This window comes from Chiloscyllium plagiosum, unplaced genomic scaffold, assembly GCF_037043375.1.
Source record: "Chiloscyllium plagiosum isolate Xiang-an unplaced genomic scaffold, Cpla_swu_hap1 HiC_scaffold_10, whole genome shotgun sequence".
In the NCBI taxonomy this organism is placed as follows: Eukaryota; Metazoa; Chordata; class Chondrichthyes; order Orectolobiformes; family Hemiscylliidae; genus Chiloscyllium; species Chiloscyllium plagiosum.
This window is the reverse complement of record NW_028270148.1, coordinates 113,956,404-113,971,529: the sequence shown is the minus strand read 5'-3', so window position 1 is coordinate 113,971,529 and position 15,126 is coordinate 113,956,404. Positions and strand designations below refer to the sequence as shown.

The 15,126-nt window shown below is 38.8% G+C and overlaps 1 protein-coding gene across 1 annotated transcript in view; it reads left to right on the top strand.

Moving 5' to 3' along the window:
* The window catches only part of aplf (aprataxin and PNKP like factor), a 60,173-nt gene that overhangs the window by 2,178 nt on the left and 42,869 nt on the right, over positions 1-15,126 (top strand). The window contains exons 2-4 of the mRNA XM_043696656.2: positions 1,489-1,560; positions 10,829-10,989; positions 12,978-13,185. Of these exons, the coding sequence (XP_043552591.1) occupies positions 1,489-1,560; positions 10,829-10,989; positions 12,978-13,185 (441 nt within the window). The remainder of the gene's footprint in view (positions 1-1,488; positions 1,561-10,828; positions 10,990-12,977; positions 13,186-15,126) is intronic.

The window sequence follows — 15,126 nt, the reverse complement described above, 5'->3', positions numbered from 1 at the left end:
CTGAATTGAGAAGGAACTTGTTCACCCAGAGGGTTGTAAATCTATGGAATTCCTTGCCCACTGAAGTAGTTGACACTACTTCAGTAAACATTTTTAAAGCTAAGATAGTTTTTTTTTAACTAATAAAAGGAATTAAGGGATACGGTGAGAGTGGCGGGTATGTGGATCTGAATCCATAAAAAGATCAGCCATGATCTTATTGAATGGCGGAGCAGGCTCGAATGACCAGACCGCCTACTCCTGCTCTTAGTTCTTATGAAACTAAACCCACTGAACTTTTTCTATTTTTCGTATTATAACTAACCCCTTTCAATCCTATTTCCTTTGTTGCACACACAAAAACCTCTCCCAGTTGCCAGATGCCAACAATTAACAAACCAGCAATCATTGATTTGCCCAGTCATTCTGAACTCTGTTTCATAAATTTGACCAGTAGAAGACACATCACTGTTTCTGATGTTAATTGTTCCCTCTAGTTTACTTCAGTTTTTGCCATCCTTCTCCAGTCTAAGGCATGCGTATTGGCATTGCTATTTCTTGTTCTAATCTGATTGTACAGCATCAGTCATTGTCAGAATGGGCTTTCCTTACAGAATCATCATGGAAAGTGAAGATAACCCCCTGCTTCATCTGTCTTCAATGAATTGTCTCCCTGAAGCCCTCTGCCTGCACCCTCATCTCAGATGAGGAAACTGCAAGCATATTGTTGCTGAATTTAAGACAGTCTCGTCAGTCTTCACTCTTCCTTTCTCTTGGCTAAAAATCTCCAGTAGGTTAGAATAATACAGCATAGAACAGGCTCTTCAGCCCAAAGGTCTACCATTTACTCACTACATTACCCAAGGGCTTTGCTGCAATTAGGAATGTGGTGTGGGCAATCAGCATTCCCTTTAAGATGGCTGTGTTGCAATTTTAAAGAGACAAGGCCAGAGAACAGAGACAAATTATGGGGCATTACCACTGCCAATCACTGAACCCACATATCTCTCTGCTTTTTCACATCTCTCCTCTCATGGCATTTTCTGTGCTTGTTTTAGATAAAATTAGATTACTTACAGTGTGGAAACCGGCCCTTCGGCCCAACAAGTCCACACCGACCCGCCGAAGCGTAACCCACCCATTCCCCTACATTTACCCCTTTTCCTAACACTACGGGCAATTTAGCATGGCCAATTCACCTGACCTGGTTATCTTTGGACTGTGGGAGGAAACCGGAGCACCCGGAGGAAACCCACACAGACACGGGGAGAATGTGCAAACTCCACACAGTCAGTCGCCTGAGTCGGGAATTGAACCCAGGTCTCTGGCGCTGTGAGGCAGCAGTGCTAGCCACCGTGCCGCCCACACAGTTAGTTGTCTAACAAATGTTCTGCTCTGCTTTACACTATTCTTAGTTTATTTTCAATTAGGGATCTTAGCATTCAAATAGGTAAGTATAATGCTGTGGTAATTATATGTAACTCTTTTGATGGATTCTTTCAATTTCAGGTTTCTGATAAACGAGTGTCCAGGAATCATGGTCTGCTGGAAGTGCTCGATGGGAAGTTGCGCATCAAACCAGTGAGTAGGTTTCTATCTAATAGTGAAACTTCTGCAAATATAGATAATACTTTATAACTAGTGAGATTAACCATCTAATCTCTAAAGCATCAGAGTCGGGCCTAGTTAGTCCTTAAATGGTGTTCTGTCTGGGAATACTGGGTGTCGTAGATTATAACCTACATCAATTTCTGTGATGGCTCGGCATTACAACAGTGCTGTGTCAGTTGATTGGCTTCATTTTATGACTTAGCTTCTACAGAAGTTACTTTGGATTTTATTAAATCCACATTCATATGGGAACATTAGTGGCGCTGTTCCTATTCTGCAATATTGAGATATACAGTGCATCAGTCCTTATGGGCCTAGTGAAAACAAAAGCACAATTCATATTAGAGTGTTTCACAAATTCTGACTATGCCAATTTTATGTGCACCTCTTGGTTCCGATAGCTTTACTTTCGCTGTCACTGGGTCAAAAAAAAACTGGAAATCCCTCCCTGACAGCACTGTGGGTGTACCGATTCAGCAGTTCAAGAAGGCACCTTCACAAGAACAACTAGGAGTGGACAATGAGTGCTGGTCCAGCCGGCGATACCCAACTCCCAAGAATGAATAATAGAAAGAAATATGAGGTTGAACAAAGGTTAATATGGGTCTATTAATTTCTCAATGCATACAATGGCTCAGCATACTGGAGGGCAAAAAGTGGGTGTTCTGTCATCAACACAGTATACTGGGATTTGAAAAATGTGGTGCTGGAAAAACATAGCAGGCCAGGCAGCATCCGAGGAGCAGGAGAATCGACGTTTCGGGCATAAGTCCTTCTTCAGGAACCAGGCCATATTTTTATGCTGGCATCCAAGTCTTTGAGCTGAGAAAGTCATGCTTACTTTTCAGCTTTGAATACTGAGATTTAATGCTGTGGTAGATTATTTGAATAATTATTCAATCTTTTGTTTATTGTTTATGAAAGTGACATTTTGAAAGTTTGTCACATTTATTTGGACTTCTGCTCATCGCTTTGATGCTAATTTATCATCTAAATGTGACAGCAAAGGATTTAGTTCCAAAACACGCAATTGATATTTGCAGAAAATGTAATTCTTTATATGCTTTTGTGGGTGTCTCTGCCAATATTTAAAAATTGTAACTTATTTATTTTCAGCAGAATGACAATTATACTGACCACATATTATCTTTGGTCAAGTTGATAGTATGTCTGTGGGCCATTAACTAAAAGGGGAGTTAGAACACATGTACACTAGCTACAATTGCTGCCAACATGAGGTGAAGGAAATTTTGATTTATAATCCTCAAAAATGTGTTTTAAAAAAAGTATGTTTGTCATTTTAGACCTTGATATCTATTATGCAGAATGCACTAAACCCTGATAAATTTAAACCTGCAAATACATTTCTTCCTGTGTCTAATTAAGTCAGTGATCTATCTTTTCCACAAATATTGTAATTGTTATGTGTGATTTTTATTTAAAATCTCGGTATTACTCGGGAAAGAGAAAGAGAATACTTTGCTAGAATGTAAATCAAGTTCTGCAAGGTGTTTTGCACCAGGTTACTGGTAGAGGGCAGCTAGTTCCCAATCATTTTGTAAAGAGAGACACTACTTCTGAACCAGGCCATATTTTAAATTCATTTCAACTGACATCTAAACCACATTTGAGTAGAACTTTATATTTGCTATGGCAAGAGCTTGCATTTAGATAGTGCTACTGCAGCAATAGCTTGCATATATATTGTCATTAATATAGTGAAGTATTCTCAGACACTTCATGGGATCTGTTGTCAGACCAGATGTAACATTGAGGGGCATGAGGTTCAGGACAGATTGAGAATAGGTAGATGTTGAAGAAGGACAAGGGAGAGAATTGCAGAACTTAGGGTTGCAGCAGTTTCTGTTTATTTTGTTCATACAGACATCTAATTGCACTTGAAAAGATGGTGCTGAGCTGCTGTCTTGTACTGCTGCAGCAGTCATGTGCTAATGGGAAGAGATTTCCAGGCTTTTGACCGAGTTGAAGGCCATGATTGCTAACAGTGCACAGCAAAGTAGGGCACTTGACTGGTGGATGCTGAAAGGATAGAGTCATAGAGATGTACAACATGGAAACAGATCCTTCGGTCCAACTCGTCCATGCTGACCAGATATCCCAACCTAATCTAGTCCCACTTGCCAGCACCAGGCCCATATTCATATGCCCATCCAGATTCCTTTTAAATGTTGCAATTGTACCAGCCTCCACCACTTCCTCTGGCAGCTCATTCCATACACATACCACCATCTCTGTGAAAAAGGTTGCCCCTTAGGTCTCTTTTAAATCTTTCCCCTCTCACCCTAAACCTATGCTCTCTAGTTTTGGACTCTCCCACCCCAGAGAAAATACTTTGTCTTTTTACCCTATCCATGCTCCTCATGATCTTGTAAACCTCTATAAGGTCACCCCTCAGCCTCCGATGCTCCAGGAAAACAGCCCCAGCCTATTCAACCTCTCCCTTTGGCTCAAATCCTCCAACTCTGTGTTGTGAAGATATGCGTATACTTTAAAAGAGTTAAAAGCAGCAGAACTACTGGACACAGCACCAAGTGTTCTCAATAAGGTAACAATGTAACACTGGTGGAGCAACTCGATTAGTTCATTGCCTGGAGACAAAAACAAATTTGAATTTGGCCAATTAGTTTAAATTATACCCTGAAAAATATCAAACTCTACTCCAGTTTGAATTGAATATATTGACAATCTTAAAAGCCAATGACAGAATCTGATGCTTTGGGGGTATAAGATTGGGGATAATTGAACAGTTGGGAGGAGAACTGCCAAGCCCAGCCTGTAAAAAACTGCTCAAAAAATAGCTCTCTTAAAAGGACCTTTTCGATCAATAACCTGTGACACAGAAATTCCTAAGAAAAAGGAAAGAAGACACAGGAGATCCAAATAGAAGAACGAAAGTTGCCTGGTTTTGAGATAAGAAGTGTAGTTTTGTAAATTTTTAATTGGGAGTTTTATCACATTAGTATTATAGAAGGGAAGGTAAAAGATAAGTTAGAGGAAGAAATGATAAATAGTTATTAGTTAATTATTTTCTGTTATACTGAAAGAAATAAAGTTGGTAAGTTTTACTTTAAATAGTTCTTGGCAACTCAAGTATTTACAGATTACTGCGCGGGATAAATCTTTGCTGTGTTGCTGGTTTTAAAATAAGAAAGAGGGTTTATCCCGTGTCATAACACCTGGCAACATCCTTGTAAATCTTCTCTGAACCCTTTTAAGTTTTACAGATGTTTCCCTTTGTGGGCAAGACATAAACTAGAAGAAGGAGGAGAAAGTGAGGTCTGCAGATGCTGGAGATCAGAGCTGAAAATGTGTTGCTGGAAAAGCGCAGCAGGTCAGGCAGCATCCAGGGAACAGGAGAATCGACGTTTCGGGCATAAGCCCTTCTTCAGGAATGGCTGAAGAAGGGCTTATGCCCGAAACGTCGATTCTCCTGTTCCCTGGATGCTGCCTGACCTGCTGCGCTTTTCCAGCAACACATTATAAACTAGAAGAATACAGTTTAAAAGTAAAGATATCTCTCATTTAAGATGGAGATGAGAATTTGTTTCTAAGAGTTGAAAGTCTGCAGAACTGTCTTCCCCAAAGTGTGATAGAGGCAGGATGAATGAAATATTTTTAAGGCAGAGATAGTTTCTCGACAACAAGGGGTTCAAAGGGTGTTGGAGTAGACAGGGAAGTGGAGTAGAGGTCACAATCCAATCAGCCATGATCTTACTGGAAAGTGGACCAGGCTTAAGGGACTAAATGGCCTATGCAACAGGGAGACAGTAAGGACTGCAGATGCCAGAAGTCAGAGTCAATAGATGTGAGGCTGGAAGAGCACAACAGGTCAGAGGGCATCCAAGGGGCAGGAAAGTTAACGTTTCGGGCTGAAAACCTTTGTCAGGACTGGGGAGGGGGAGGGGAACCCAAAAGTAAATAGAGGGATGGGGTTGACGCTGGGGGAAGTGTCACCCCTCTCCCTCTATTTACATCTGGGCTCCCCTTCCCCTTCCCCTCCCCCTCCTTGGTCCTGACAAAGGTTTTAGAACGTAGAACATAGAACAATACGGTGTAGAACAGGCCTTCAGCCCTTGATGTTGCGCTGATCTATGAACTAATCTAAGCCCATCCCCCTACACTATCCTATCATCATCCATGTGCTTATCCAAGGATTGTTTAAATCTCCCTAATGTGGCCGAGTTAACTACATTGGCAGGCAGGGCATTCCACACCCTTGCCACTCTCTGAGTAAAGATTCTGCCTCTGATATCTTTCTTAAATCTATCACCCCTCAATTTGTAGCTATGCCCCCTCATACACGCTGACGTCATCATCCTAGGAAAAAGACTTTCACTGTCTTCCTCTGATCATCTTGTATGTCTCTATCAAATTCCCTCTTAGCCTTCTTTCCAATGAGAACAAACCCAAGTCTCTCAGCATTTCCTCATAAAACCTTTCCTTCAGCACAGGCGACATCCTGGTAAATCTCCTCTGCACCTTTTCCAATGCTTCCTGTAAGAGGGCAACCAGAACTGTTCACAGTATTCAAGGTGCAGCCGCACTAGCATTTTATGTAGTTGCAGCATGACATTACGGCTCCGAAACTCAATTCCTTTATCAGTAAAACCTAACACACCGTATGCCTTCTTAACAGCACTATCAACCTGGGTGGCAACTTTCAGGGATCTATGTACATGGACTTCAAGATCCCTTTGCACATCCACACTATCAAGAATCTTTCCATTGACCCAGGAAACGTTAACTTTCCTGCTCCTTGGATGCTGTCTGACATGCTGTGCTCTTCCAGCCTCACATCGACTGAATGCCCTATTCCTTCAATTTGTATGTTCATATATAAACTGAGCAAGAGATTGCAGTTGCAGGTATGAAAGGATCTCTGTGCCCTCAGGCTGGAGGAGATTATAGGGTTAGGGCAAGGTAATGTAATGTATTGGAAGGATTTTAAAATGGGGTTTCAATTTTCAGGTTATAAAGTTTAGCTCCTAATCCAGCTAAGAGGGCGCAGGGCCGATTCATAAGTACCCTGCAGTACTTATTACAAGGTATTAAATGTAGAGCTTTGGGCGAGCCAAAATTTACAAGGGATGGATAATTAGATGCTGATTGCAGAACATTCAAATAGTGGACCTGATGAAAGGTTCGCCCCCACATCTTAAATGTTAATTCTGTTTCTGACTCCAAAGATGCTACCTGACCTGCTGAGCATTTCCAGCATTATTAAAATCTTACTGAATAGTGGAATTTAGAAAGAACACAAGTGTGGATATGGGTTTCTGCAGCAGAAGCCACAAATAAAATTTATAAATACATTGAGGCAAATTAGCACTTTTCCTTCAGAAAATATTAGATTTAACAGCATTATCTCAGTTCAACTGTTGTTTTATATCACTTATATTTTTCATGTTTAAAATTAACTCTGGAGAAACAAAACAGTAACCTTCTGTAGTGGGATCTATTTAAGCCATAAATAAAAATGACAGCATGGTTCTTCATACTCTTGGGATTTAATCTGTTCTAATGCAGCACTGTGTTAAGATAACTTCTTTTTAGACCTGTGCAAGTGTGTTTTATGTTACAATGTTCCTGTATAAATTGGAATTTTTTGAAGGATAACCAGTAACTAGTAATGATTAATTATTTAGGCCATTCTGAAACTATTAAGTTATAGGCCTAATTTTTATTAATATTGTAAAGTTCTGCTGAAAATAAATGAAGGCAAGGTAATGATTAAGCAGGAGTAGAGAATTTTATATCTGGACTGTTTTTTTTGGAGTATATTTATACGTTTTGTTAAATTAGAAAATTAAACTCTTAAACATGCCCACCACTTGTTGGTAATTCATGAAAATTCAGTGTCCATCATTTTCCCTTCAATTTAAATCTTAATGGCAAATGATTAGCATAGTCCAATTGATGACCATTCAGGCCTTCTGCATTAAGATGACATTTCTCTAGTATAAGTCAGATTGAATTTGTTTCAAAGTAAATACTGGTGATTGTAACACATGAACGTGCTTGTTTTATATTGAGAAATTCTGCATTATTTACTGTAGAACTGTTGAGGCTCTACAGCATGTTCCAGCAGAGCAAGATGGTATTTGCTTCCATATCACTTGATATGTTCTAAGTATTTGAAACACCAGGAGGAAATTACCAAAATATTTGTTTAAATAAAGTCACAAAACCAGCGTAGTGAAAAATAGAAATTGACTTATTAGTTTTCAGTCACTGATCTGCTACATGAAAGAAAGACGGAATTATGGAATCTGAACCCAAAATTCTTGTCATACTTGTCTAAATTCTTTCATGCGTGAGAGTTACCCACCCATAACTGCCTTGGACCAAGTGAACAGCTCGATTATTTCAGAGGGCAGAACATTGCTTTGGGTCTGCAATCCCATGTAGGTAAGGCTGGATAAAGATGGCAGATATCCTTCCCAGATGGCATTAGTGAACCAGATAGCTTTTTAAAATAAGTTTTATACAAGTTTGATCCTTCTAATTTTTATTTTAGCAACGTTGACACGATGTCTGAAAATTTTGGTTTGATTGGGTAGAACTAGGTGTTGATTTGAAATTCTTTCCTTTCAGAGGTTTCAGGTTTTGTGTTTTTCACGGTCAGATGGTGAAAGATGTTTTTTGGGTACAGGCTTCTGGATGACATTGAGTTCTGTAACAATCTGTGGCTTGACCAATCCAAGGGCAGTCGTTAGGGGCAAGAACAAGTTGTCATTATTATTTCCTCAACTCAGAGACTGCTAATGTCATTCTGTCCCATAAATTATCCACTTTACTACTCAGTGAAGTAGCAGAAGCCTGTGCAGCTGAACTATCCACTACATAATCCCACTTGATCCTCAAGTTACTAAAACCCTCCGACTACCTTTAGTTATGTAGCTGTCCAACTTCAATTTCCAACTATAGTCAGTGTAAAGAATGTGGTGCTGGAAAAGCACAGCAGGTCAGGCAGCATCTGAGGAGCAGGAGAATTGACATTTCGGGCATAAGCCCTTCATCAGGAAGCTGCCGGACCGGTGCTTTTCCAGCACCACACTTTTGACTCTGATCTCCAGCGTCTGCAGTCCTCACTTTCTCCTGGTCAATGTAAAGGCCATTTTCTTTTTAGACTGTGGACTCAAAATGGGAAAACATATTGTTTTAAGCCATGAAGATTGTGCAGAGATGTTTGCAGCTTTAAAAATAAAATTTCCAGGAGCATTATAAATTGTATATTAAGCGATGACTGCCTGACAACATGTTGATTGGTTCCTGGGAAGAGGATGATGGCCTTTGTTTGTGAACAGCACAGCAGAAGTGTCTGGCTGCAAAGAGAAAACACAGGAAGTAACCAAAATGATCGTTGAGGGCAGAGCAGGCAACGTTGTTTACTTGGACTTTAGTAAAGTCTTGGTAAAGATTCTGCATGCTAGACTAACTGGTAAAGTTAGATTGCATGGGATTCAGGGTGAGCTTTCCAATTGAATATGTAATTGGCTTATTGGCAGGAGACGTTGGTGGTGGTGGAGGATTGTTTTTTTTGGACTTGAGGTCTGTTACCAGCAGTGCTTCACAGGGATCGGTGTTTTGTTTGTCATTTATGTAAATGATTTAAATGAGAATATAGAAGATCTGGTTAGTAAATTTGCGGATGACACCAAAATTGGTGGTGTAGTGGACAGTGAAAAAGTTATCGAAGATTACAAACAAATCTTGATTGATTGGGTCAATGGGCTGAAGAGGAGCAGATGGAGTTTAATTTGGATAAATGCAAGGTATTGCGTTTTGGTGAAACAAATAAGGGCAGGACTTAGACAGTTAAAGATGAGCTTTGGGAAGTGTGGTAGAACAGAGGGACCCAAGGATTCGGGCATGTAATTCTTTGAGGTTTATGACATGTAGACAGGGTGATTAAGAAGGTATTTGCCTTCATTACTCAGATCATTAAGTATAGGAATTGGGAAGTTATTTTGAGGTTGTACAGGACATTGGTGAGGTTTCTTCTGGAGTACTGTGTGCAGTTCTGGTTGCCCTGTTATAGGAAGGATATTATTAAGCTGGAGAGGGCTCAGAAAACATTTACCAGGCTGTTGCTGGGAATGGAAAGTTTGAATTATAGGGAGAGACTGGACAGGTTGGGACTGTCTTCATTGGAGTGTAAGTGATTGAGTGATGGCCTTATTGGGGTTCTTAAAATCGTGAGGAGTGTGGTTAAGGTGAATGGCAAGTGTCTTTTCCCGATAATGGTGAATTTCAAGACCGGGGGACATATTTTTAAGGTGAGATTTAAAAAGGATACGAGGGACAACTTTTTTTTATATACAGAGTGGTTTGTGTGTGGAATGAACTTCCAGACAAAATGGCAGATGCGGGTACAGTTACAACGTTTAAAACACTTTTGGATAAGCTCATGAATAGGAAAGATTTGGAGGAATATAGGCCAAGTGCAGGCAAGTGGGACTAGTTTAGTTTGGGATTATGGTCGGTCTGAACTGGTTGGACCGAAGAGAGTCTCTCTGTGCTGTGTGACTCAATGATCCAAATCTCTTTCTCCTCCTCCTATGTGAACTTGTAAAAGAAAATCTCATGGTAGCTATTTGTCACTCACACAATTTCCTCTGTAAACTGCTGTCTCTGCAATGGCTATTGTTAAGACAAATGATCCAGTTTTTGTGGAAAAATAGTTGGAGTTCCAAAAATGAAACCTCAGAAACCAATGTGAAACCAGCAATTTGAACAGAAAATGCAGGAAGTACTCAGCAAGTCAGGCAACATCTGTGGTTGAAGAAACAATGATTCAGACTCATTAATGTTTGCCAATTGTGTTGAAAGTTTGAGGTTTAACTGTCAATTATCACTTGTATCCCTACTTCAGTAATATTGGAGATGGGTGTGTGATAGGCAGGCTAGGAAGTAGACCTCAAACCACAATCAGATCATTCATGATCTTATCAAATGGTGGTCCAGACAGGCTCTAAGGCCTAATGGTCAACTCCAGCTTGTAAATCTTGTTTAATAAATCAATTCTAGCTAACAAAAGCATGATTTAATCATTTCAGCAACAGGTGAGCTGTGGCAGGGTGAATTAACTATTTTGTGGACCTCCCGAAAAGCCTTTCTGGACTCAAGATAGAGAAACTGTGCATTATTTAACCACTTAGTATTGTTAGGATGTCATTTTGCATCAGATATTGTTCATCTCTGTTCTTTATTCCAGTTACACACCAATCCATGCTTCTATCGGTCATCAAATGGAGACCAGTTTCTGCCCCTGGCTAAGGATGAATGGCACTGGCTGAACCCAGGAGACTCTTTTTCTTTACTGCCAGATAAATACATATTCAAAGTAATCTTACCCAGCTTCGAACAGACGTTAAGGTGACTTAATCTTTAAATCAGAAGCAAATGAACATTAATCATATCTCTGTCTATGAATGCATTCAACATTAATGGTGTGATGTTTTCACAGAAAGTTAACAACATTACATTATCTAACCTTTGACTTCCCATTCCGATATTGTAAAGGTTAGGACAGTATGGTAGAAGTCTGTTGTAACCCAGATGTTTTCAGTCCTAAATGTGAATTGGTTAGCTGGGCCACATTAATAAGAAAATGCTTACTTTTTCCTATTTGTAACAGCAAAACAAGGATTTAGATAACAATTTGCTGGTTTCTGGGAGCTGTGCAACTCCCATGCAATAAGCAAATTCAAACCACATTGAGCCCTGTTATAAGAAGCTACCATGGTCATTTTTGGTGAACTATGTCTTTGAACAGTTAGATCAATATATCATCAAACTCATGTTGAATAGTTTGTATCTTAAGCTATTTTTGTATGAGAATTGATTGGTTCTGTTTTCACAGTTGCCATAAATTGATGGATAAATGTGTTTAAACTTGCTCTGTTGTCCGTGAAAATGCTTAGAATCATATGAACTAGGAGCTGAAGCAGTCCATTCGGCTCCTCAAGCCTGCTTCACCATCCAATAAGATTGTGGTAGATATATTTATCCTTCAAATTGCCATCTACTGCTGATTATTCCTTACTCCCCTTATCCTGTATGAAATTATCTACCTCTGTTTCAAACATAGTCAGTGACATTGCCTCCACCACCTTCTGAGGCAGTGTTCCAAAATTCCACCACATTTTGAGAGAGAGAAAGAAAAATCACTAATTTTAAGACCGTGCTCTCTACTTCTGGACTCAGCCACAGGAGCAAACATCATTCCTGTATCGACTCTTGTAGAGGCCATGCAGGATCATATTCGCTACCATCAAGTCACCTCTCACTCTTCTAAACTCCCAGTAGAAAAAAAAGTCCAGTCTGTCCAACCTAAGACAACCCATCCAGACTAGTAAAGCTCCTCTGAACCACCTCCAACCCATATACATCCTCCCTCAAACAGAGATCCAAACTACACACAGTATTCAAGATGTTTTAACAAAGCCCTGTATAACTGAAGTGTAGCATCCTTACGTTTATTTTCAGTTCTTCCTATAATAAACAATAGCATTCCAGTAGACTTCATAATTAAGTGCTGTACCTCCATGCAAATCTGTTGTAGCTGATGCACTGGAACTCCTCAATTCCTCTGCACTTGAGAATTCTGGAAGGTATACAATGGAGAAAAGTTAATGTATTATCCTACTTGATAATTGTTTCTGTGCTTCAGTGCTTTAGAAGTTCTGTTCTATATAGAAAATAAGTATTGCAGTAAGGTTATAATTTGTTCTTAATAATAAAAATTATTCTTAACAGTATTTTTTTGGCTCAGACATTTTTCCCTTCCCTTAAACCTCTTTCTATCCTTCAGTTTTGTCCGTGTCCTGAATTGATTAGCTCTAAGAGTTAGTGAAATATATATGTAAAATACATTTTGGAATAAAGTAACTTGGGTCTCTGTAACACCATGTTATTTTCATAAAACCTTTGAAGTGTAAGACAGAAATCACTTTTAGTGACAAGTGTAATCAACTATATACTGCATAAGACTATACTACCAGTGTAGGTTCTCACCTGTATGAGGATATTTAAAATATGCTTTGACGAAATAAATGTATATTTATAAACTTGTAACTGAATATTTGTAATACTCATTAAACATGAATTATAAATATTTTGTTCAAAATGCCTTCATTAATCAATAGTATTTTGAGAGAAAGATTTGTTTAGTTGGTGGATTTTAAAAGGTGGTGTTAAATTGAACCAAACTACGAGAAGGAATTTAGATTCACATGTTGCACTGAAACCTGAAATGGTAATTATATTGACAAGCAAATTCAATTACGAATTTTGATTCCTGTCTAGAAGATTTTTCTTCAGTCTATGAAAATGCATTTATGCCACCTTTTAATGCATTGCAGAAACAGCGATCTGTCAAGTTTTGAGGATGATGAGCAATCTAATCCTGCAGGAAGTTTGCATAAGGAGAAAGGGGATGTCAGCGAGGGCCCAGATATACCTCGGGGTTACTCGCAAAAACCCACTACATCATCTGAGGCATTAACAACAGATAATTATTTCCGACAGCAATCCAGCAGAATTGAACCAAATGGCATCTTGCAGAAAGTGGTAAGGGTCATGTGATTAACAGATTTTACACTTAAATGTTTAAAGCAATGAATACTCATTTAACCCCAGTCTAATACTGAACCTGCTGAGGTAGGACTGGATCAACTCCCTGTAATCTTCTAGGATTCAGTCTGAGGCTTTAGAACTAGGACTGTTGTGGATCTTTGACTTGGTCTGCAGGATTATTCAGTGTAAGCAAATTAATATTGAAGTATACAAACATATTAAAGTAGGCTAACTTATTTGGGTCAGTCACAATTTGCCACAGCTCTCGGACAAGGGAGGCAATAGATTGAGTTGCTGGTTCTGAATGCTGATTGCGATCTACTAATTTTTCTGCTGCAAGTGTACATGTCGGTTGGATTGAATTACTGATTTACATATTTGAATTATTGATGCTCCGCTTGCATGAAAGGAACAACAACTTGGGTGAAATCCATCCATTTAACTTAAAATTGTAACCAAATGGTCCTGTTTGTTTTTAATTGATTTGTTATTTAATCTAACTCTCTTTTACCTTGATCACTGTAGAGTTTTTAAAAGAGGCTGTCACTTTGCCTCAGTCCAAGTACACACTTTTACACCCTAATATTATGAATATGATTAGTGTAAGATTTTTGTTAACCATTTTTTAAAAAATTAAAGAACACAAACACTTTGATGTAAACCCGAAGAGTTTTTATGGTCTATTATAAAGTAAGAATTCTTGCCATGCAGCGATCACTTATTGAATGAATTTGAATTGCCTGATATTATCTATTAAGTGTGGTATGAAGAGAACATTGCCACTTCATTTTAAATTTTATATCTAGTTCTAGTTTTTAAGAATGTTAAGGCTGTTTAGCCAAGTTCACAGACAGTACATCTCAAATCACAATGTTTGAATTGCTGTGATAGCAATTTCAGTTTTCAGTTAAATAGAACTTTCTAATGTTGTAAACTGACCCAAGGACCTTCAGAGGCACAGACGACAAAGATACACAGAGTCAAAGGTTACCAAAGGTTTGACCAGGATGTGTTTTGAGAGTAGTTGTTAAAGGAGGAGAAGGACATTCTGGGTTTTTTAATGTGGCTGAAAGCACAGGGGAGATTTAGAATCCTCTTCTTAAATTCATCTTATTGCCTTAAAAAAAAATGTATGCACGCATCCATTTATAACAATGGCAGCTAGGGATGGGCAATAAATGCTGGCCAGCCAGTGGTGCCCATGTCTCATGGGTGAATGAAAAGAAAGTAGGATAAGGTCCTCACTTAGACGTCACAGTTGTTGTATGCGTGCTTTTATACAGTGACTTTTTCTAACTTGATTTCTTTTTGGTTATTACACATCATGCAAATTACTGAAATTATAATGAAGCAAAGCTACACACAGGTGAAAGAATTATAACCAATTATTTGAAATAAACACAAATACTTACTTACACTCAACTAAAGTCCTTTTTAATCCCTTCCACTTCACACCTTGCCCTGGTTTGATTGTCTTAGCTCGTTGCCATTGCCAATTTGCATTATTTCTCTAATTCCAGATCATTACAGACACTAAATGGTCATGCAAAGTGTCATATAAATACCAGTCGTTTTCTTCATATCAGGAGTCTGGAAGATTAATGCAGTTTATGCTGATGGTCTTAATGGGTATTCGTTAGTTCAGTTAGCCCGACTTTGCAACAGCAGGTACTCTCCGCACTTGCAGACAAATAGTTGCTTAAAATGTTCTGAATCCATTTCCCAATTGGGAAATTTGATCCACAAAGTACATGGTTTGCTCCAATCTTGTAGGAACAAGCTAGAAGTTTGATTTCATGAAATATGAATTTAAGGTTCTTGGAATTGAAAGAAACAACTGAAAGCTTTCTGATTGTTCTCTAAAAATGTAGTCTTTTACTGCCCTTTCTTCTAGACTTTAGAAGTTGATAATTCAGTCAAGTTTTTTTTAAAAAA